Raw genomic sequence first — 21758 nt, 5'->3', positions numbered from 1 at the left:
TACTGGCCTCTGTAGTCCCCAGGCCAGGCCAGAGCTACTGACCATTGTGACCTTCGGCTGCGGCTCTGTCTCTGACACTCCAGTTGGATGCAGTAAGCAGTTGCTTCCTTTACTGTAGCTGATCTCTATGCAGTCCTCCACTGCTCTCCAAAATCCCATTTCGCACAGAATCAAACAGACTCCAGGAACCTTTCCTGGCCTCTTCCAAACAGCCCTCATCTTCTCTTCTAATTACCCTCCCTCCCGTCCTAAGAGCCCTCCCCAAACCATGTTCTTTTCCCAAATTAATGAACATTGATGTCAATTTTTAAATTTAATAAAACAGTATATGGCTCAAAGCTCAAAACTTTTGATAAAGGTATCCTTTAAACATGTCATATCTATCCCTGTCCCTCCTCCCCACTCCCCTTCCTCATAACAAATTTAATTTTGTGTTTAGCCTTCTAGTGCCCTTTGCCTCTGTGAGCCCGGGGCGAGGACGCGAGGACGCGGTGGCCTGATGTGCAGGCTGCCTGCACTTGTAGGCTGGGGCTGACTGAGGCTGAGCTGGTACAGTAACCATTCCTTGGCCCGAGAACCCTGTCACGTGCAAGGTAGGCTTGCCACGATGTTGGAGTGGGTACGTGCCCACGGAGCGTGATTTCAGAGGCAATAGGATGTACCCTACATGTCTCAAGATACCCATTGGCTGCATGACATTTCATTCTCAGAGATCTGTTCCTGCGAGCTCTCTGCAGACCCCTTCAATGTAGTAATGAGTGCTTACTGCATACCTGGCCCAGCCTAGCTCTTGTGAGGAATCCAAAGTCAAATAACAAACCCAGCCAGGCAAGTCCCTACCCTTAAGGAATTTTCATGCCACTGAGTCAGTCCACCTGGCACCCCCACTCTGCACCCAGGGTGTCCAGCCAGGAGCATCACCTGTGGTTACATACGGGCCACATCAGCAGGTTGCTGAATCAAGATGCTAGGGACGCCCTAGCCAGTTTGGTTCAGTGGATAGAGCGTCAGCTCACGGACTGAAGGGTCCTGGGTTCAATTCCCAGTCAAGGGCACATACCTTGGTTGCAGGTTTGATCCCCAGCCCCAGTCTGGTGCGTGCGGGAGGCAACCAATCGATGTGTCTGTCTCACATCAATGTTTCTCTTTCTCTGTCTCTCCCCCTCCCTTCCACTCTCTCTAAAAACCAATGGAAAAATATCCTCGGGTAAAGATTAATAACAACAACAAAAAAGATGCTAGGGAGGGCAGAGGTATGGAGAGGGGAGGCCATATACAAGCCTGGGGACATTCAGAAGAGCCACATGGCAGGTGTGTTGGGATTGTCTGCACTTTTCAAAAAAATACAATGAGTGGCCAGATTATTATGATATGATGAATTCGTGCATGGGCGGGGTTCGGCCATCCTGGCCAGTGGGAGGGGACATGGGCGGTTGGCCAGCCTGCCTGCTGGTCGAACTCCTGGTTGAGGGGACAATTTGCATATTAGCCTTTTATTATATAGGATATACACTGAGTGGCCAGATTATTATGCGTTCAGAGATCATAATAATCTGGCCACTCAGTGTATATATTTTTATTAATTCCAGAGACTAAGGGAGAGGGAGAGATAGAAACATCAATGATGAGAGTGAATCATTGATCGGCTGCCTCCTGGGGATGGAGCCTGAAACCTGGGCATGTGCCTTTGACTGGAATCGAACCCGGGACCCTTCAGTCTGCAGGTTGACACTCTATCCACTGAGCCAAACCGGCCAGGGCTGTCTGCACTTCTTGGGTTTCCTGGCTCAGAGGTCTTGCTGAGATAGCTCCCCTGGTCGGGGTATATGTGAATGCAGTTTCTGGCAGAGTTCTCATATGCACCCATCTGCACCCCCAGGTCCCTGACAGTCATCTCTCCTCGAAAGCAGTTTCCCCAAAGGCAGGGAGGAGGAGGAGCCGGCATTGGTGGCGGTGGTCATCACTGCAGTCCCTCGTCACAGGACTGAAGACCTGCATTCAATAACTGGGGTCTGCTCAAGCCAGCTCTGGCACCTTGATGAAGTGTCAGCCGCTGACCATAAATACCTAGGTTACATTGGGGCATGGAGATGCACATGTGAAATACAGTTGAGAGAAAAAAGAAAGATGCAGATCAGTAAGTGCACATTGATTACAATGATATAATTTTTTAAAGCCTCAATTCCAGTGTCACCTCCTCCAGGAAGCCCTCCCGGTTCCCTCAGCCTGGATGAGGTGCCTTCGCTGGCACTTGGAGTGTCTGTCCCACAACTGAGCCTGTCACATCATCCTACATTCATCCCTGCAGGTCTGTCTCCCTGGCAGATGATGGATTCAGGAAAGCCATCTTTAGTAATGTGCATCCCCAGGATCTGAGATGGGGTGGGTGCTCAGTTCATGCTTACAAACCTGAGCTAAACAAGGACCAGAGGGGAATTTAGGAGAATTTAAGAGCTTAGTCCACTTCCTTATTTTACTCTCAGTTCCGGAGTTCAAGGGAGGTCGTGATGTAGGCCAGGATGGGGCCGCACTTTTCTTCTGGGAGCAGTACCTTGTCACGCCACTCGGGTTTTTCTGGGCGTGGCCAGGGATGCTCAGAACCCCCCGAAGTCGGAGCTGAAGGGACCTCTGCTGATCAGCCAGTTCCTGGTGGTTCTCGGTCTTTTTGCTACCTCCTTCCTGAAGGTACTTGGAACCTGTGCTGACCGTGCAGGGTTGTTGTGAACAGACAAGCTGCATCCACAGAGCCTGGTGCACAGAAGGTCCTCAGTCAAATTGGCTGCTGCTCTTCCTCTCTGGTCATTTTTCAAGCATCTTAGCCCCTACTGTATACCAGGCCCCAGTGGTTCCCTATTCCCGGAGAAGTCCTAGGTCTTGGACCCCTGCTCCTGAAGCCTCTGTACTGTCGTATATTTATTAAAAAAAATATTTTTATTGATTTCAGAGAGGAAGTGAGAGGGAGAGAGAGAAACATCAATGATGAGAGAGAATCACTGATTGGGTTGCCTCCTGCACATCCCCTACTGGGGATCAAGCCCGCAACCCGGGCATGTGCCCTTGACCAGAATCGAACCTGGGACTGTTCAGTCCGCAGGTCGATGTGCCAGTGGTCGGCAAACTGCGGCTCGTGAGCCACATGCAGCTCGTGAGCCGTGGTTTGCCGCTCTGTTGACTAATGAGTTTGCCGACCACTGGGATAGGGGCTTAATCACAAGGAACAACAACAGCCTGTAATTATTGGAATCGAGAGTCTAGGTCAGTGGTTGGCAAACTCATTAGTCAACAGAGCGGCAAACCGCAGCTTGCGAGCTGCAGTTTGCCGACCACTGCACCGGGCCAAACCAACTAGGGTTGTACTGTTGTTTCAAGCTGTCTGATCATGATCATTTGCAGCCTCTCCCACCAGGTCCCCCCTCCATCACCTGTAACCACACCCAATCGGAGATTTGAAAAAGTACCTCCAGCAGATACAGATGTCCCTCCTTGAGAATTCCTGGCCTAATACACACTCTCCTTTTAAAGACGAGGAAGCCCATGTGACTGGGCCCAGAGGAGTCTGGGTTGCGGTCAGGATCATATTCCAAAGCATGACATGGCCCCTCACCTTTCTGGAAAAGCCACACCCAGAAAGGGCACAGAGCTAAACCCCTGGGCCCCAGGACAGCGCACATGGTGAACGCAGGGAGGCGTGGGTACTGCTGGACAGCTCGCGGAGCGCCACCGCAGGCAGGCTGCAGAAGGGCCAGCAAAGGGTGGCTACTGGGGCCACTTATGCAGAGCACAGCTTGTCCCCGTCAGCCCAGGCTGCCCGAGCCAGGGTCAGCTGAGTTGCCCTGTTTACACAGGGACAGACCTGCCCTGCACCCCTTGGAATGTCTGGCTGAGGCTTGCCCAGCACCAGCCAGCTCTGCCCAAGGCACAAGTGCCAGGCAGGGAGGAACAGGAGCGACACCTGGGGGACAGAGGTCAAAATGCACACGTTTATTTTCTAGAACAAAGGCTAAAAGAAGCAAGTTTCTTTCATTTTATTTTAAGAAGGACAAAAATTGTTATTAAAACATCTACATTATTATCAAGATACTAGACCTTATGAATATTTAATATTAAAGTGTGGTATTCTTAAAATTTTAATACACATTTTAAAAGGACCATTGCATTGATTCCTGCCCAGCTGAGAAATGCAGCGTCCCTCTCTGCCCCGCCCCAAAGGGTCACTCACATCAAGGGCGCCTGCCCCATCGCCACGTTGCATGATCTCCTGTCCCTGCCTGATGGCGGTGGGCACAGGCCCTGGTTCCCCTCTCCGAGCCTCCCCGTCAGGATCACAACTGAAATCATTGCCTTCATCATTCCAAGTGCACTCCTGTTTCCCTCCCCACCCCTTTCTGCCTCCCGCTAGGGATCCAGCTCAGCCAGGCCAGGAAGGCCCAGATCCGGAGGCCCTGGGACAAAACGGGTTGAAGAAAAATCTGGACTCCAATCCTTTTCCCTTGGGTGAGAGGCAAACACCAATCCTCTGCTGTTCATTTGCACTCCTGCTCTCTCCCCAGGAGGGGGCGCTGGAAGCTGCAGGCAGAGCTGGGCCCCGGCAGAGGCCCCTCTGCCTGCTGCCCAGTCACCTCTGACCTGGCCCTAGTCCCTGAATCCCCGGAAATGGCCTGACGACCTTGAAAACCTCTCCACATTACACCAGGGTGGCTGCATTTTCTGGCCAAATTCTTTATCTTTAGCCCTCAATAGAAGTGATTCGTTGGATACCACACACATATATAATATTATATAGAGCGATATATTTAATACCTGTGTATATATGCATCACGGGGCGACATATATACACACTAAAAACAAGGCTGGTGACAACAGACTGCAACACCACGGGTCAGGGAAAACAAGTGTCATTGACATTCATGGCCACGGCCCCCACACTGGGTGTGGTCTCTCCTGCCCTCCAGCCACACCACCAGCACCCACACTCTGCAGTGCTGGCCTGCGGGGGAGGGGCCAGGGGGAGGAAGGGATGCATGCCACAATTATTGGGGAAAGGGTGGGCAGTGGTGGCAAGAGAAACAGGCTTCTCTGAGCCCGATGCCCGTCGTCATATCATCACACACTGTCGATCCTTGCTTGAGGAGAAGTAAGGAGTGCTCTGTACTCTCCGTCTCACCCCCGACCCCAGCCTTGGTCCCTGGTTCCTTCTGGGGGGGGCCCCACTTCTGTGCCAATGGTGTGGGGCATTCTGGAATGTCTAGGGAACCAGGGGAGGCTGGGCCCACACACAGGGGGTGGGATGGAGACCAGAGGGTGCACATAGACATTAGACTACACGAGGAGAGGAGAGGGGCTTGGTGGGTGGGGGCAGGGGCTGGGGGGTCAACTGGGGTCCTAGGCAGCTGGCAGGGCCAGGGAGCAGGGAGGGGCCAGGACAGACAGTCATAATTGTATTTCTGGGTCTAAGGGAGAAGGAGGAAAGGACCATGCTGGGTCCCCCAAAAAGAGGGGCTGTGTCTGGTCCTAGAATGGCCCATGATGCCCCAGGGTCATATCTCCCTTCTCTCAGCATCCCCTCACCTCAGTACCTCATCCCCTGCCCTTCCCACCTGTCCCCGAGTGGTGTGGGAAGAGACCTCTGCTGGACGCTCCCCACCACCATCCTCCGGAGAGGACTTCCCCTCCTCCATGCTGACAAGACCAAACCCCTGAGCTTCCTTCCCCAGCCCCTGGGTGGCGCTGCCTGGGACCCCAGCTGCACACTGATCCAGAGGCGGTCACATACCTAGTGACGGGCCCTGAGTCTCCTGACCAGTTTGCACCCCAGGTCTACCTCATGCCATGGGATGGAGACCCTGTGTAGATCACTCCTCCCCTTTAGGCCTCAGTTTTCCTATCTGCAGAATGGGGCTTTGGGCTGGGTCATCACCAAAGGCTCTGAGGATCTACAATCTACATTCAATGGCTCAAGAATGAGAGGGGCTGGGCTGGCGGCCTCACTAAAGGGCCAGACCCCAGAGATCATCTAGCCCAGTCCCTCCCCTTCTTCCAACCGGAGGGAAAATGGAGGCCCCAGAGGGTAAGTGACCAATACCGTGTCCCAGCTCCATTCTGGGGCTGCATTTTAAAGCTAATTGGGGCCTCCTACCCTCTGTTGTGCCCTGATCTGTCCCAGGGAGGTGGGGGCGGAATGAAGGTGGGTAGAGAGGACCCTCCTGCTGCAGATTCAAGTGGGGACCCCAGGCTCCCCAGCCCTGAGCTTCGGGCCCCCTTTAGGAGCAGACAGAAGTTAAAGCTGTAGCTGAAGCTGGAGGGGTCCAACCAGGGGTGCTGGGGCTGGGGGGAGGGGGCTGCCCAGGGCTTCAGCAGGATGAGGACCCTGGGACCCCTGGAGCCACAGCACGTGCACCTGGCTTGCACACTGGGTAGTGGGAGCAGATGGGATGGGTAGGGCCTCCAGGGCCAGGGGCTGCCTGATGAGGGCGTCCCCCCAACCCCCAGGCTGCCCCGGCCCTTCCGACAGGCCCTCTGTTCCCATCCACACCCCTGACCCTAGGACTTCACCCACAAGCAAGACCTGGCCTACTCCCCGGGGACCGTGGCAGCAGCAGGGGCTTCTGGGGCGGCACCAGCAGTGCTGTCCTCTTGCAGCAGGAAGTTGTATTTGCCAAAGTCGTCGTCCCGCGGACACAGAAGCATGTCCTTGCGGGCCTTGGCCAGCTTCTGCTTCAGCACCTCACGCCGGTCCAGCCACTCGTTGAGCTCCTCCTGCCCGTGGGCGCAGCGGCACTTGTCCCCGTCCGGGCAGGCCTTGCCCTTCTGGAGCCTGTTGGCAGCAGGAGGCTCACTGCCCACGCCCTGTGCCCTGTCCACCACGGGCTGCTGGACCTGGGCCAGCAGCTTAGCCTCCCCCAAGACAAGCTCCACCCCGGGTGGCTTCAGTGCTGCTGCATGCTGGCACGTCCCAGCCTTTTCTAGGGACCCAGGGCTGCGAAGTAGGGTCTGGCCAGGCCCACCCACCTCACCCCTCCAACCCTGCCCGGCGCCAGGCTCCTCACGTCCAGGAGCAGCTGTTTCTGGACACACCATCCCTTGAGTGCCATCTCCAGGCCCAAGAGAGCCAGAGCTAGCCACGGCCTGTTTCCCGGGGCCACGGCAAGTCCGCCCTCCCCGCCCCCGCCCCCGCCCCCGCCAGCACCTGTCGCAAAGCCGGAACTCGCCCATGGGGAAGCGGTAGGCCCAGCCGCTGGCATCGCTGTCGGACGTGAACACCTTCTCCTTGTGCTTCTCGGACTGGATGTGCTGCTGCCACTGCTTCTTGCTGTTGCTGTTCTTGCCGCAGAGCCAGCAGTGGTAGCCCATCTGGGGGCACAGCCACCATGGGTGCCCGCTCCTCACACCTCTGCCGGAGGCTGGGCCCCTCCCCGCGGCCCAAGCGTGCGTGGGCATTACCATGATGTCGGCGTAGTCCGTGGGCATCTGGATCTGCTTCTCCCCTTCCCGGGAGCTGATGGGGGTCCCTTCCCCCGGCTTCCCTGGGTTGTGCTTCTTCAGCCACATGTCGTAGGTCTGCTGCATGTCCAGAACTGGAGGGGCACAGGGGACAGAGGGCATGGGGAGGATGCTCCATCCATGCTGCCCTGTGCCCCCTGCTGGAGAACTGGGGGCATCTCAGGCCCTGCTGCTGGGCTGCCTGGTCAACCCAGAAGAGACGACCAGAGCGCGCGTGGCCTGGTACACCTGGAGAAGGGCCCGGTGGCAAAGGTGCTCTCAGGCCTGCTGAGGAGTCGGGGTGTCCGGCAACGAGGGGACACAGGGCCAGGCCCCGCCTTGCCTGATCTGCCACTCACTCTTGTTCTCCTTCATGAACGTCCACATGTCCCTCTCCTCTGGGCTGTGTGCGAAGGAGCAGTTCCCCACGTACTGGCACTTGCGGCCGTTCTGCGCGTGGATGCAGAGCTGTGGGAGGCAAGGGGAGGTCCTGCTGAGTACCGCCGATGGCATCACTGCCCCACAGAGGGCAAGCCCTCCGGGGCCCCACGGCACCATCCGAGGCCCCATAGCCACCTCCCCCACCAGTGCTCACGTCATATTGCTGTGGGAAGTTGCGAATGGACGGCAGTGGCCTCACTGACACCCATTTCCTCTTGGCCTTGGACATCACCAGCAGGACCCGCCGCTCCTTGGTCCAGCTGTAGGGCAGAGCGGGGCCGTCAGGGAGGGTGTGGGCAGAGCCTCTGGCTGTGTGGCCTCCGCGGAGAGCCGTGGCCTCCTCACTTGTAGCACTCGGGTGGCCCTCACCCAGCCCGCGCCCACTCACCAGTGCCCGTGCCCCCGCCCAGCCCGCGCCCACTCACCAGTGCCCGTGCCCCTGCCCAGCCCGCGCCCACTCACCAGTGCCCGTGCCCCCGCCCAGCCCGCGCCCACTCACCAGTGCCGGGCCTTGGCACTGCAGTACTTGAGGTCTTTGTCAGGCTCCACCACCTGCCCGTTCCTCCAGCACTGGCCACACACGAACTTCATCTGCAGGTCAAAGGTGCTGGGCCCATGTGTCCGCGGGGCACCCTGTGGGCAGAGGGGCTGGTGAAGCCACAGGCACCAGGGCTAAGGCCTGATGTCCATCATGAAGGTCCCTCCAGGGGCATTAGGACTGCCCGGAGCCTTGGGATGGGCCAGTCCATTACCACTTACTGGCAGAAAGTGACCCCCAGCTCCAGGCCCATAGCCTCTCGATGTGGGAGCGAGGCCTGGAATGGGAATCCTGACTCCTGATCCAGTGCTCTCCGCCTTAGCTGGCTAGTCCACATCGGCCTGGTCTGTGGGGCTGCTGGCATCTCTCTGGGCACAGCATGCGACCTCATACCTCCCTGCCTTTGCACATGCCGTTCCCTCTTCCTGGAATGCCCTTTGTCTGTTCTTCACAGGTTTGGTCTGGAAACTTTCAGGACTCGGCTCAAGCACCTCCTTCGGACGCCTTCCTAGAGCTCTCCTCAGTGGCAGCTGCCCACCCTCTGAGCGCCCACAGTACCCAAGCTACCCCATGTTGATGACTCATCCAGTTCCGAGGGCCGGGCCTGCCGGAGAGCAGGGCCCAGGAGGTGGACAGCCCCCTGCAGCGGGTGGGGGTGGAGGGGCCTGCAATGGGCGGCGGGACAGACCACCGGGCAGCCCTGGACTCTCCAAGGCCCCATGCGTCCATGCCCCGTCCTCCGCCCCAGCCTTTCTCTCACAGGCAGGAGTTCCTGCTCTTGAGCATCCCTGGGCCAGGGTGGGGCAGGTGATGAGAAGATGCCCACTCAGCCCTGACTGGTTTGGCTCAGTGGATAGAGCGTCGGCCTGCGGACTGAAGGGTCCCGGGTTCGATTCTGGTCACGGGCATGTACCTTGGTTGCGGGCGCATCCCCAGTGGGGGGTGTGCAGGAGGCAGCTGATCGATGTTTCTCTCTCATCGATGTTTCTAGCTCTCTATCCCTCTCCCTTCCTGTCTGTAAAAATCAATAAAATATATATATACATATATATATATATATATATATATATGTATATATATATTTAAAATATATTTTATTGATATTTCACAGAGAGGGAGAGGGATAGAGAGCTAGAAACATCGATGAGAGAGAAACATCGATCAGCTGCCTCCTGCACACCCCCCACTGGGGATGCGCCCGCAACCAAGGTACATGCCCGTGACCGGAATCGAACCCGGGACCCTTCAGTCCGCAGGCCGACGCTCTATCCACTGAGCCAAACCGGTTTTGGCAATAAAATATATTTTTAAAAATAAACTAAACCCGTGGGAGAGGGACAGGGGAAGGGAGCAACCAGGAATAGGGGGGAGAAAGGAAAAGGACCAGCGACAAGGGGGCTAAGAAGGGAGGGGGAAGGCCCGAGGGGGCTGGGCAGCTCTGCTGACCAACCAGCCTGACCTGCTCCCTGGCTCCCTGCCACACCTCTGGCCTCCGGTGGGCCTGCAGTGAGGGGGTCCCTCATGTGTGCATGGCACAAGTCACCGTCTCCTGTGCCCTGAGGCCACCCCTTCCCTCCCCGCTGTCCCCTAAGTTACAAGGATCCCTGCCTCCTGGGGCAGGGGTGAGGATGGGGATGGCACAGAGGGACTCAGCGAGCTGCAGCGTGATCGGCTCCTGTGAGTCTCAGCCCTACCCTGGGAGGTGGCAGGCAGGACTATGGTCCCCATTTTATGGACGAGGAGCCCTCGGGCGAAGGGCATGGTGCAGGGTGGGACGGAGCAGGGGGAGCTCCAGACCAGACGTCAGAGAAGCTGGAATTTACTCCACTGAGTGTGCCCCTGGGCAGGTCTGAGCATGCCCAGCCTCCGGGCCCGCGGCTGCAGAAGCCATGATGCCACAGTGCCACCTTCAGGACCAGGGTGAGGCTCAAGAGGGAGGGAGGCGAACCAAGCCGTGGGTGAAAGTGTGAGGAGCACCAGGACATTGACATGGTCTCAAGTGTCTCCCGGAAGACAGTTATGAGCTACAAAGGGGGAAAGCATAACCTCACAGCAGAGAAACCGGCACGGTGGGGGCACCTCCTATCAAGTTATCACCAGTAACAGGACAAATCGGACGATGTGCCGCCCGGGAGTGACCCGGGAAGAACAAAACATCACCCTGAGGGTTGAGGAGCCATCGGACAATCCCGGGTGGACGGGCCTTTTACAAAGCAACTGGCTCGCCCTGACCGGTTTGGCTCAGTGGATAGAGCGTCAGCCTGCGGACTGAAGGGTCCCAGGTTTGATTCCGGTTGCAGGGGTCCTCAAACTTTTTAAACAGGAGGCCAGTTCACTGTCCCTCAGACCGTTGGAGGGCCGGACTATAGTTTAAAAAAGAAACTATGAACAAATTCCTATGCGCACTGCGGGCCCGGGACGCGTCGGCTGCTAAGCAGGACAGGCAGCGGCACCCGGCGGGCCGGATAAATGTCCTCGGCGAGCCGCATGTGGCCCGCGGACCGTAGTTTGAGGACCCCTGGGTCAAGGGCATGTACCTTGGTTGCGGGCACATCCCCAGTAGGGGTTGTGCAGGAGGCAGCTGATCGATGTTTCTCTCTCATCGATGTTTCTAACTCTCTATCCCTCTCCTTTCCTCTCTGTAAAAAATCAATAAAATATATTTTAAAAAAAGAAAAAAAAAACAAACAAAGCAACTGGCTCTTCACAAATGTCAAGGTCATGGAAGACAGAGAGACGGAGGGGCTGCTCTGGGTGAAAGGACACTGAAGAGACTCAATGGGAATGCTGCGTGGTCCTTGGGATTGGGAATGACTCGCAAAATCTGCACGCAGCACGCCAGCCTCTGCACAGGTGCGCCGACGTTAACTTTGTGGTGCTGGTAACTGTCCTGTGGTGACTACGGAAGAGAGTGTCTGCATTTTTAGGAAATACACACTGAAGAATTTAGGGGAAATGGGGCATCATGTCTGCAACTTATTCTCCAATAAATAGTTCAGAAAAAAGTGTGCATTCTGTATATAAATGTATATGTGTAGGCACACACACACACACACACACACACACGCTCACAGGACAAAGCGTGGGATGTGGTAAAATGTTAACATCTGGGGAATCCAGAAAAGGGTATACATAGTCTATGTACGGTTCTTAGAATTTTCTGGTAAATCTGAAATTCTGTGCGTCCCAAGGCCAGGGCCTTACCAAGCTGCTGCTGGCCTTCCCCGCGTGGGCCTCCATCTGCTGCCAGTATTTCTTGGATTCCTGGACGATGTCTTCGTGGGTCATGCCTGGGGAGGGCGAGAGCGGACATGGTGTCCTTGAAGGGGCTCGCTCGGCAAGGAGAGGCAGCGATCTGTGAGGTGCTGGTGCCACCCAGGGTCCACCTGCCTCTGCCTGCTCCCCTGGCCGTGCCCGGAGAGGGAGAAGCCTGGATCCTCCGAGCCGGACCGCTGCCTGAGAGCAGAGCCTCTGTGATGTTTAGGAAGCACGGGCTCCTCCCGAGGCAGCCCCCCAGGAGCCGCCTCCCTCTGTCCACCTGCCCGCCGCCCCCCCCCGGCGGGAGCCTGCCCGCCCAGCCCCACCTGAGTACTGCTGCAGCAGCCAGACTTTGAGCTCGATGAAGCTGTGGGCGAAGTGGCAGCTGTCTTCCCGCAGGCAGCCGTAGCGCACCTCGTGGCGGCACACGTCGAACTGGAAGTGCTCCTGGAACTGGCGGATCTTGGAGTACTTGAGGGAGGTGGAGCGGACGATGTGCACCAGGCACCTGGGGGCAGGTGGGGGAAAACGCAGGCTGCAGCCCCTTCTGCTGGGCCTGGGGGGAGGGGCTCCCCCCTGGGTGCCTCCTGCCCTGCTGACCGTATCTACAAGCAATGGCACAGGAGGCGGCAGGTGGGGGTCCCACTCAGGCAGCCCTGGTTAGAGTCCAGCTGTGTGCCCGCCCCCCGCCCCCCTCAGTTTGGGGCAAGCTCAAGGGCAGAACTGCCAGCAGGAGCAGGACAACAGCTCCCCCTGCTACGGGGCTGGGAGAAGGGAGTGCCCATGGGTGGAGAAGGGGCCTTTCCCTCGGGTTCCCCAGCCCGATCCTCCAGAACTGGGCTTGCTCCCAGAGGAATAATAAAGCACCTCCTCAGGTCAGTGATGCTAATCACCCTCCCAGCAACCTTAGGAGATTCGGAATCATCGACTGTTCAGTGAGGAAATCAAGGATTAGGGTGGCCAGAGGACACAGGACAGGCCACTCCCCGACCAGCTGGGACTCCAGGGCCTGGGCTCCATCATCCCCGATGGGGCAGAGCCAAGGGGGTCAGAGGGAGCAAACGTGGGTGCCTGGCTCACCCAGCCCCTCCCACTCTGCCGACGCTGATGTCACGAGAGTGGAGGGCACCAGACAGGAGTCAGAGGTGTGGCCTCCCCCTTGCCTGATGAGTGACCTGCTTCAGAGCCTCAGCGTTCTCATCCGTATGACACAGACAGCATCTCTGCCCTCACAGGACTAGGGGACCGTTCTGATACCCAAAAGGGTGCTTGGAATAGAGATGCTCCATAGAGGTGGTCTGTCTGTCCTTTCCAGGTGCGTGCTGGCTCTGAGTCCCAAATTCTGCCCCTTGCCTTGACACCCTCCGTCCACCCTCTGACCTCAGCTGCTCCCCAGGCCTCTGAGCCGCCCCCGGGAGCCTCTCCATGCACCCCCCTCCCCGGGCTGGGCTGTGGGTCACACTCACTTGTTGTTATAAAAGCTGTGCTTGGCAGCCAGGTTGGAGCAGACGGATGGAGAGTCCTTTGTGCCTTTGCTGATGATCCGGGGTTTACTGTCAAAGCAGATCTGCCCGGGGAGGGCCTGGGCTGGAACCCGGCATGACCACCCCGGGGGGGGGGGGGGAGGGGACAGATGGGTCCCTGGAAGCCCTGTTCTGAGTGCCTGAGTCTGGGAAGGTAACCTGGGCCCTGGCTCTCGGCTCCCACCCTTCACTGGGTTGGGATTCCTCGGTTTCCTTAGCTGTGAACTGGGGATAACCACACGGTCTGTCCCACGGGTTCCCTGTGAAGCTCAGAAAGGATACAACTGAACTGCACGTGCTCTGTAAAGTACACGCAGCCGTCCGACTGGGAGCGGACACCCAGGCTGCCTGCTCCGCGTTGGGGGGAGGGCTGGCTGCGTGATGGATCGGGGTGGGGCTGAGCTGCACCAAACCCTGCCGGCATCCAGGACCAGCGCTCTCACTCCACAGATGTGGACCCTCACAGGCTATGGCTGGGTGGGGAGGCAGGGCCCAGCAGGGCCTTCTGTGACAGCCCTGGGGAGGGAGTGAACAGCAGCCTGCAGGGCTGACTGGATCGCAGCTGGGCCTCAGAGGGTCTGAGGATACCCCCGGGAGAGGACACAGGCTGGCCACACGCAGAGAAGTAGGCAGGGAGGGGCAGCGGGCACTGAGGTCAGCACAACCGGGCAAGGCGGTGAGGAGGGTGGAATGAGAACCTACAGCGCCCGGCCCCAGCCTGGCCCACTGGCCGGAGGGAAGAGCAGGTGCGGTCCCTTCTCTTCCGGCCTCAGTTTCCACTGCGCTCGGTGAGGGGCTGGACAGGATCGGGGCTCTCGCATGACAGAGCCTCTGAGCCTAACTGTCTAACAGTCCAAGGACCTATGACTCTGGGATCAGGCCTCCCAAACCACGTGCTCCAGGGCTGCCATTCCAGTGGAATGCGCCAGGGAGCCCGCCCCGGCCCTGACCGTGCCTCCGCCTGTGGAGGTGGCGGGCGGGTGGGGGTGGGGCAGGCGGGCAGGTACCTCGCAGAGGAAGGTGAAGATGCCCTGGTGCTCCTTAAGGAGCTTGGCGATGGTGAGGCTGCCGCGCTTGACGCCCCCCAGCGGGTCGAAGAGCAGGTCGCGGTTGAGGGTGCCCTTCCGCTCCTCGGTCCACACGTCGATCTCCTCCTGATGGTAGGCGAAGGTGCAGTTATCCCCGTACTTACAGTCCTGCTTGTTAATCATGTCTGCAAAGAGGCAACAGGACACACGTTCTGCCAGGCGGGAAGGCGGCCCCCCGCGCCCCCAGGACCACCGCTGCGGCCCGGGGGGGGCAGCAGCCCCCTGGCGGGGCTGGGGCTCATCTCCGACACGTGGTGGTGCCCTGCCCGCCACGGGGACTGGGGAGGGGTGGCATCCTCTTGGCTCCACACCTGGGTGGGTGGGGGCGGGGATTCACATCTCCATCTGCAAAACATGGCTATCAGCAGGCACCACCCGGAGTCTGAGGGTGCGTGAAGGTGGGTACAAAATGGTGACAACAACAACAACTAAGAAAACGGTGACAACATAAAGCACTGAACAATGTTGTGGCTGTCATGTGTGCTATGTAGACGCACCAACGCTTGGCTGAGGAACAGAAGAAGGCATATATATACTTTATATAACCGTCTATTCAATTCAACCAAGTTGACACGAGCCAGGAGTGAGGGCAATGGCAACAGAATACTTTATTTTTTATTTTTTCACATATATTTTATTGACTTTTTACAGAGAGGAAGGGAGAGGGATAGAGAGTTAGAAACATCGATCAGCTGCCTCTTGCACACCCCCCACTGGGGATGCGCCCGCAACCAAGGTACATGCCCTTGACCGGAATCGAACTTGGGACCCTTCAGTCCACAGGCCGACGCTCTATCCACTGAGCCAAACCGGTTAGGGCCAGAATACTTTTTAAAAGCTAACATTTATTGTCCTGGCCGGTTTTGCTCAGTGGATAGAGCACCGGCCTGTGGACCAAAGGGTCCCGGGTTCGACTCCAGTCAAGGGCACGCACCTTGGTTGCAGGCTCCTCCCCAGCCCGGGCCCTGGTCGGGGCTCGTGTAGGAGGCAACCAATCGATCTGTTTCTCTCACATCGATGTTTCTCTGTCTTTCCCTCTCTCTTCCACTCTCTCTAAAAGATCGATGGAAAAATAGCCTCAGGTGAAGATTAACAAAAAAATAAAATAAAAATAAAAAATAAATAAGAGCTAACATTTATGGAGCCTTACTATGTGCCCGTCCTCAATGCTGTACCCAGGCATCCTCAAACTGCGGCCCGCGGGCCACACGCGGCCCGCCGAGGACATGGATCCGGCCCGCCGGGTGCCGCTGCCTGTCCTGCTTAGCAGCCGACTCATCCCGGGCCCGCAGTGCGCATAGGAATTTGTTCATAGTTTTTTTTTTAAACTATAGTCCGGCCCTCCAACGGTCTGAGGGACAGTGAACTGGCCCCCGTTTAAAAAGTTTGAGGACCCCTGCATGTACACGGATTCTTTCCGCACCTTCCCGCGGCCTGTGCGCCTGCTGCATAGCGGGCTAGCTCTCCACCAACTGTGCGGCCCTCTCACGCGAGAGCGCGGCCACCAGCTTGGATGAAACTCCCCCATGTTCCCGCCCATCGGCAGAGCTGGGCCGGGAGGGAGACGCCCTCTCGGGTGTGGGGGTCATCCTCGATGGGCCACACCCGCTCTGCCCACCTGCCTGCCTGTGAGGAGCAGAGCAGCAGCTGGCGTGGGAACAGCCGCCCCGTCGCAGGCCACCCACCTTTGCACAGGTAATAGGAGCCCACGAAGCTGGTCTTGGTGGGCCGGGGCCGGATCCGCTTCCAGGTCTGGTCCTCGGAGCTCCGGAGCCGGCCGAGCAGGATGTCCCGCTTGCACTTGTGCTCGAGGCCCTCGCGGTAGGTGTAGTCACCGGCCCTGGGGCCTGTGGGGGCGGGGGATAGGGACGGTGACTCCGGGAGCGGAACTGAAGGCTGATGGCTGACGGGCCCAACCAGTGGGAATCGGCCCCCTGTCTACAAATCTACCTCCTTCACCTGGGCCTCCGCCACCCCCACCTCCGTGCCATATGCTCTCTGGGGCCTAGGTGGGGGGAAGCCCTTCAAGGAGCCCCTTCTCAGCACCCCGCCCCCCTGGCCCTCTGGTGAGCCTGAGCATCTCCGTGTTTCCTTAAATGAATTATGAAGACAGTGCCCAGCAGAGAGCAGACCTCCACAACGCCCCCTTCGTTTCCTGTCTGAATGGCATCGCCCAGATTCATCCTCCCTCCCCTGCTCCTTTCTCTTCCTGGCCCTTTAAAATCTGCTGGCCAAGGGCCTCCTGTCCCCAGACATTGGAGTGGGGTGATCTCCTTAAGGAGACCAACAGGAAACAGCCCCATGGGGGCCCCCTGCGATCTGGCTGCCAGCACCAGGTGTGCAGCGGCTCCGGGGCCTGTGGCTTCCTCAGTTCAGGGGCAGCGGGCGTGGGGGTCGGGGAGGCAGCCAAGGAAGAAGTTCCTCATGGACACAGCCATCCGCCAAGGTGGCTTCTGCTCTCGTCCCCACAGGCCCATGAGCTCTGTGGGATGACTCAGGCAGGGGCGACATGCATTGGGGGTGGGCCAGGGGGAGGACAGTAACTGGATGACCCCGAAGGCCCTGCCAACTCAAACACCCTGAGCGGGAGGACGTGGCCTGCGGACATTTCTAACCTGGGATCCTGTATCGCCAAGAACTTTGGGGCCGTGGGCTTCTGGCAGATGAAACCCCGAGCCTGAGAGTCTCTAGAATCCTGACACTGGTGAGCTGAAAGTTATCTCCTAATCCTGGGCATCTCTGAACGAGTTCCACCGCCTCCCTTGGATTTGGGGTCTAGGGACTCCCCTGGGCCCACTCAGCTAGTGTCCTCTCCCAAACTCCTTTGCCACCTGGGTGCTGGGCAAGGTTTGCTGTCACCCCGTGAGAGCACTCAGGGGAGTGTGGCGGGGCGCAGCTGCGTTCCCGCGGCAGGCGGGGTCTGCCTCCGCCAGCAGGTTCTGCACCCCGCAGCCAGGTCCCAGCCTCGGGGCTGCAGGCGCCGAGATGCACCAGCGCGCCCCTCCAGCCCTCCAGCCTTCCCAGCACTTGTGAAAGCCCCACCCCCCGCACTGTCTCCCTGTCTGCTCCTGTGCCCGCCCTCATCTCTGACTGGCACACGAGGACCTGTCCTTCTGGGTGTCCACGCTCGAGATCCCCAGCATCTCTGGGCAGAGGGGCGAGGTGAGGGTGCATGTTACCTGTTTTGGGGTAGCAGAGCTGGCAGGCCTGCTTGAACTCGTGGGTGGCAGCCAAGGGGTTCTTGATGAGCAAGGCGGTGTTGGGCATGGAGGGCTCTGGCTGTGACAAGAGCAAGTTGGGCATCTTGGGCACTGGACGAGGGCTGGAGCCACCAGGGCCAGCCTGGGCACCAGAAGTGGGGGGCTCTATGACCCTTCCGCCCCATCCAAGAGCAGAACTGTAGCCCAGGACCCTCCCTCTTCCTCTGCCCTCCCAGCCTGGGAGCTCCTTATACGATCCAAGAATCCAGAACATCGGGACTGGAGAAGCCTCGGGGGATAACAGTCATCTCGCCCTAGCGCCCCCCCTTGGACACAGGCCCAGCAGAAAAGCAGAGCAGGAGGAGTGGACCCAGTGGGGCTGTGCACGCCCCAGCCTCCATTCCCCAAGCCCCACAAGACGAGGGGAGGTTAGGGACTTCCCTGGGGCCACACAGCTAGTGTGCAGCTGAGGCAGGAGGCCAGGCTGCCTAACTCCTGGTCAAGTGCACGCCCACCCGCAGAGCCTGGCTGAGTCCCGAAACCAGGGATGTTACTAACGCTGGAGAAGTCACTTGGCCCCCCTGAGCCTCCATGTCCTCCTCTGCCAGACCCGGCCCTTTGCTCACCCTCCCAGCATGCGGCTCAGTTGGGAAGGGCTGAGAGGCCATCTGCTCCTGGGCCCCTCCCGGGGGGGTGCAGCCCTTGTCCCAGGCAGAGGGCTCACCCCCACTCTGGAGCCCACAGCCACTCGCCTTCCACCCCGGGTGCATGCGATGCCTGCTCACGCATCCTCACCGCGTCACTCACCGAGGGGGCTGGTTTCTGCGTACCGCTGGGGGGACGCTGGTCCTGTGAGTTGGTGTCCTCTGGGCAAGGAGAAGACAGGGGGTCACGGCCCTGCTCTGAAGGGGGTGAGGGGCCCTCCGAGGACCTTCTCCATGTTTCTAACCCAGAGAAGCCTCCCAGGCTACACACCTTCTCCTATTCATGCTGATCCCCTAACTCAGTGGTTGGCAAACTCATTAGTCAACAGAGCCAAATATCAACAGCACAACGATAGAAATTTCTTTTGAGAGCCAAATTTTTTAAACTTAAACTTCTAACGCCACTTGTTCAAAATAGACTCGCCCAGGCCGTGGTATTTTGTGGAAGAGCCACACTCAAGGGGCCAAAGAGCCGCATGTGGCTCACGAGCTGCGGTTTGCCAACCACGGGCCCTAACTCTACCCCCGGGGACAGGGGAGCATCCCAGCCTGTGCATGTCCCCACACCTGCCGCACCCCCACGGGCCCAGGAGACAGCCGCAGCGCCTCAGCTCGGCCGCAGGTCCTCCGAGACTCGCTCAGGTCTTCGAGGCCCCCATGCTGCCCGCCCTCCTCCTCTGCTCCTCGGCCTTGGGCGACATCCCTCCGTCATGCGGGCCTGTGTGGACTGCTCCCTCTGCTGGCAGATGCCTCCTGCAGGGGGCGCCATCACCTCCCCTGGAAGCCCCTCTGCGCTCCTGCGGCCTGAATTCCCCTCAGCCCGGAGCTCTCTGGGCCACGTCGGTGGAAAGCCTACCTGGAAGGGCCCACGTGGGCCTGTTGCCTGTCTGGGCTCCTGGCACCCAGCTGTGTGGTACTGTAGGAGCCCATGGCCTTGAACCCACCGGCCTAGCGACCCCAGTCCCTGGGAGGCTGGACAGAGAGCACCAGACCACGGGTCTGGAGCCCTAGCCTGTCCCAGCTCTGCTGTTCGATTTGGAACACGATACTGGCCCGACACTGAGCCGAGAGCCGCAGGGAACATGGCCCTGGGCCCGACGGGTGACAGGACCCAGGCTTTGGCAAACAGCTGTGATCCCACCTCCACTCTCCAGAGACTGGAGCCCTAACGGCACCTTGCAAACTGTCAGGGGGGGAGGGGTGACCGCCACCAGGCCTCACCCAGGAAGGAGCTGGGCTTGTCCAGGGAGCCCCGGGTTGACCCGAAGCTGTCCAAGGCGTCCAGTCGGGTCTCTGAGTAGGGCAGCAGGTCCAGGGAGTCCAACGCGGAGCCCGGGGGGTCAAGGGCGTCCAGCACAGAGGCAGCCAGCTTCTTGGAGGGGTCCATGACGAGGCCAAAGGAGGCGGGGGGCAGGGGGCTGGAGACGGGGATGGACCCACCCACCACCGGTGGCAGCAGCGGGGTCCCGCCGGGGAACACGGGTATCAGCTGGGGCAACTCGCTGGGCACACCGCTGCCAGGCAGGCCGCCCTGGACCAGGGACTGCAGGGTGGAGAGCCGGGGGTCAGAGAACGCAGCTGCCCAGGCCTGGCACAGTGGGCACTGGGACAAGCCAGCCCTCCGGCCTCAGCCCTGCCTGACCCCTAGGGGGAACCAGGAACCCCGCCCCCCCCAACATACTGCAGCTTCGCGTTTCTGCCCCAAGGCCTGTTCCCCCACCTGTGACAGAGATGGGGCCATCCCTCCACCCGCTGTGGGACGTGAGGATGCCTGTGGCGGGGTCCCAGGCAGGAGGGGGTTCAGGAGAGAAGAGCAGGGCTCACCAGAGAGTCCAGAAGGGTGTCCAGCTCCGGACCAAAGACGTCCCCGTCGGAGAAGTCGTCCAGGCCCTCAGTGCTGGGCAGCGCCCTGCTGCTGCTGTCCAGGGGCGCCAGCAGGTCCAGCACATGGGGGAACAGGGGCATCGTGGGGGTGGTGGGCAGGAGGGCCGGGGAGCCTCGCAGGTCCACGTAGCAGTCTGTGGGGTGGGGGGGGCTCAGTAGCTGCAGGAGGTCCTGCTTGGTGGGAGTGGGGGCCGTGTCCCAGGGCCCTGGGGTCCTCACCCAACACCCTTCCTCCTTGCCCCAGCTCCTACCCTACCCCTGCCTGCCCGCTGGCCTGACCCAGTGGCCGAGTCATAGTCAAGGAAGTGGGGGAGGGTCCTTGAGCCCCACAATATGTCCCTGACGGGCCTGGCGCAGTGCCTGAATTCCCAACCTGGGCAAGCAGTCCTTCTCTGAGGGACACTTTTCAAGTGACCTTCCGGGAAGCCAGTGGGAACAAAGGCAGAGGACTTTGACAGAGGCGGACGCCGGGGGAGGGGGCTGGAGTGGAGAACATGGGACCAGCACCCCTCACTTTGAGGTGGCCCCCCACAAGGCTGGAGAGGTGCTTTCCCCTCCCTGTGGGGACTCTTCCTGAACCCACTATTTGCTCTCATGTTTCAGGGAGTCCCCAGGAGCCCTTGTCTGCAGGGCTGTGGCTGGCTGAGCCCTTCCCCGGGCCCCGTCTCCACCCCGCCCCCTTGAATGAGGGACACTACCTGTCTCGATGTCGTCCACGGACCCCAGGCCATTGGAAGTTCCCTGTGGGAGGAAGGACACAGCGGGTCAGGCAGACCGGGCTGGGCGGCCACGGTGCCCAGGCTCGGGGTGTCACGGCTGCTATTAACCACGGGCTGGACAGGACGGTCAGGACGGCACCCAAGGGCCACTCCCCGAATCACCAGAGTGTCCGCCCAGGCCCCGCCCCGGCTGAGTCAGCAGGTGGGACCCACTGTTGAGGGAGCCTGGCAGAGCTAGCTGGGCCTCACCCCTTCTGGCCCGCTTCCTTATGTATACAGTGGGTAACACAGTCCCCCCCACCCCCCGGGGCTTTAGGAGAAATCCTTTGACACTTGCACCGAGCTTGGAACATGCCCGACCTACAGGGAGGGCTTCACGGGTTTGGTAAATGTGTAACAAAATGTTAGACCCAAGCGCTCAGTTGGCCTGGTGAACTGGGCTCACCCGCAGCCTCCGCATTCGGTCCGTGCATGGCTCCGCCCCTCCGGCCGTGGCCGTCCTTCCTCGGCCGGGCACGTCCTCCCCTGCCCCCTGGGTCCTGCACCCTCGGCTCTGCCAGCGCCCTGATCTTGCACATCCCAGTCTCCAGCACTGACGGTAACTCGTTTATACATCACCCAGGCTGCACTTTGCTTCAGCAGCCCCAACAGACGAATACGTTCATTCCTTCTATTTTTGAACACTCAGTATGTGCGAGGCTAATACTTTCTGGTTACACACCACGATGAGTGACGGTTACAAACCAGGTGAGATGGCGCCTGCCTCCATGCAGCCTGCGAGGCCCCCAAGGGCAAAGCCACGCCTCCCGCGGCCCGGGCACAGTGGCGCCAGGGCTTCGGAGGGGCTCCTGGGATGTGTTGAGTGGATGGATGGCAGTGCTATAGCGCCCTGCGGGGAGGCCTGCTGCCTGCTGCCTTGCTGTG

General features: G+C 59.4%; 1 protein-coding gene across 1 annotated transcript in view; it reads right to left on the bottom strand.

Moving 5' to 3' along the window:
* Positions 1-3968: 3968 nt before the first annotated feature.
* Positions 3969-21758, bottom strand: part of ZC3H7B (zinc finger CCCH-type containing 7B) — a 38337-nt gene continuing 20547 nt past the window's right edge. The window contains exons 8-23 of the mRNA XM_080659709.1: positions 20814-20856; positions 20056-20249; positions 19453-19774; positions 18335-18393; positions 17507-17606; positions 16013-16174; positions 14247-14452; positions 13183-13283; positions 12043-12224; positions 11663-11748; positions 8420-8553; positions 8075-8180; positions 7839-7947; positions 7441-7574; positions 7187-7350; positions 3969-6814 (exon numbers count right to left, since the gene is read on the bottom strand). Coding sequence (XP_080515835.1) covers positions 6571-6814; positions 7187-7350; positions 7441-7574; positions 7839-7947; positions 8075-8180; positions 8420-8553; positions 11663-11748; positions 12043-12224; positions 13183-13283; positions 14247-14452; positions 16013-16174; positions 17507-17606; positions 18335-18393; positions 19453-19774; positions 20056-20249; positions 20814-20856 — 2346 coding nt within the window. The 3' untranslated portion in view covers positions 3969-6570. The remainder of the gene's footprint in view (positions 6815-7186; positions 7351-7440; positions 7575-7838; positions 7948-8074; positions 8181-8419; positions 8554-11662; positions 11749-12042; positions 12225-13182; positions 13284-14246; positions 14453-16012; positions 16175-17506; positions 17607-18334; positions 18394-19452; positions 19775-20055; positions 20250-20813; positions 20857-21758) is intronic.

The sequence above is a fragment of the Plecotus auritus genome (assembly GCF_963455305.1).
Source record: "Plecotus auritus genome assembly, chromosome: 3".
Classification (NCBI taxonomy): domain Eukaryota; kingdom Metazoa; phylum Chordata; class Mammalia; order Chiroptera; family Vespertilionidae; genus Plecotus; species Plecotus auritus.
This window is presented reverse-complemented; position numbering and strand designations above follow the sequence as displayed.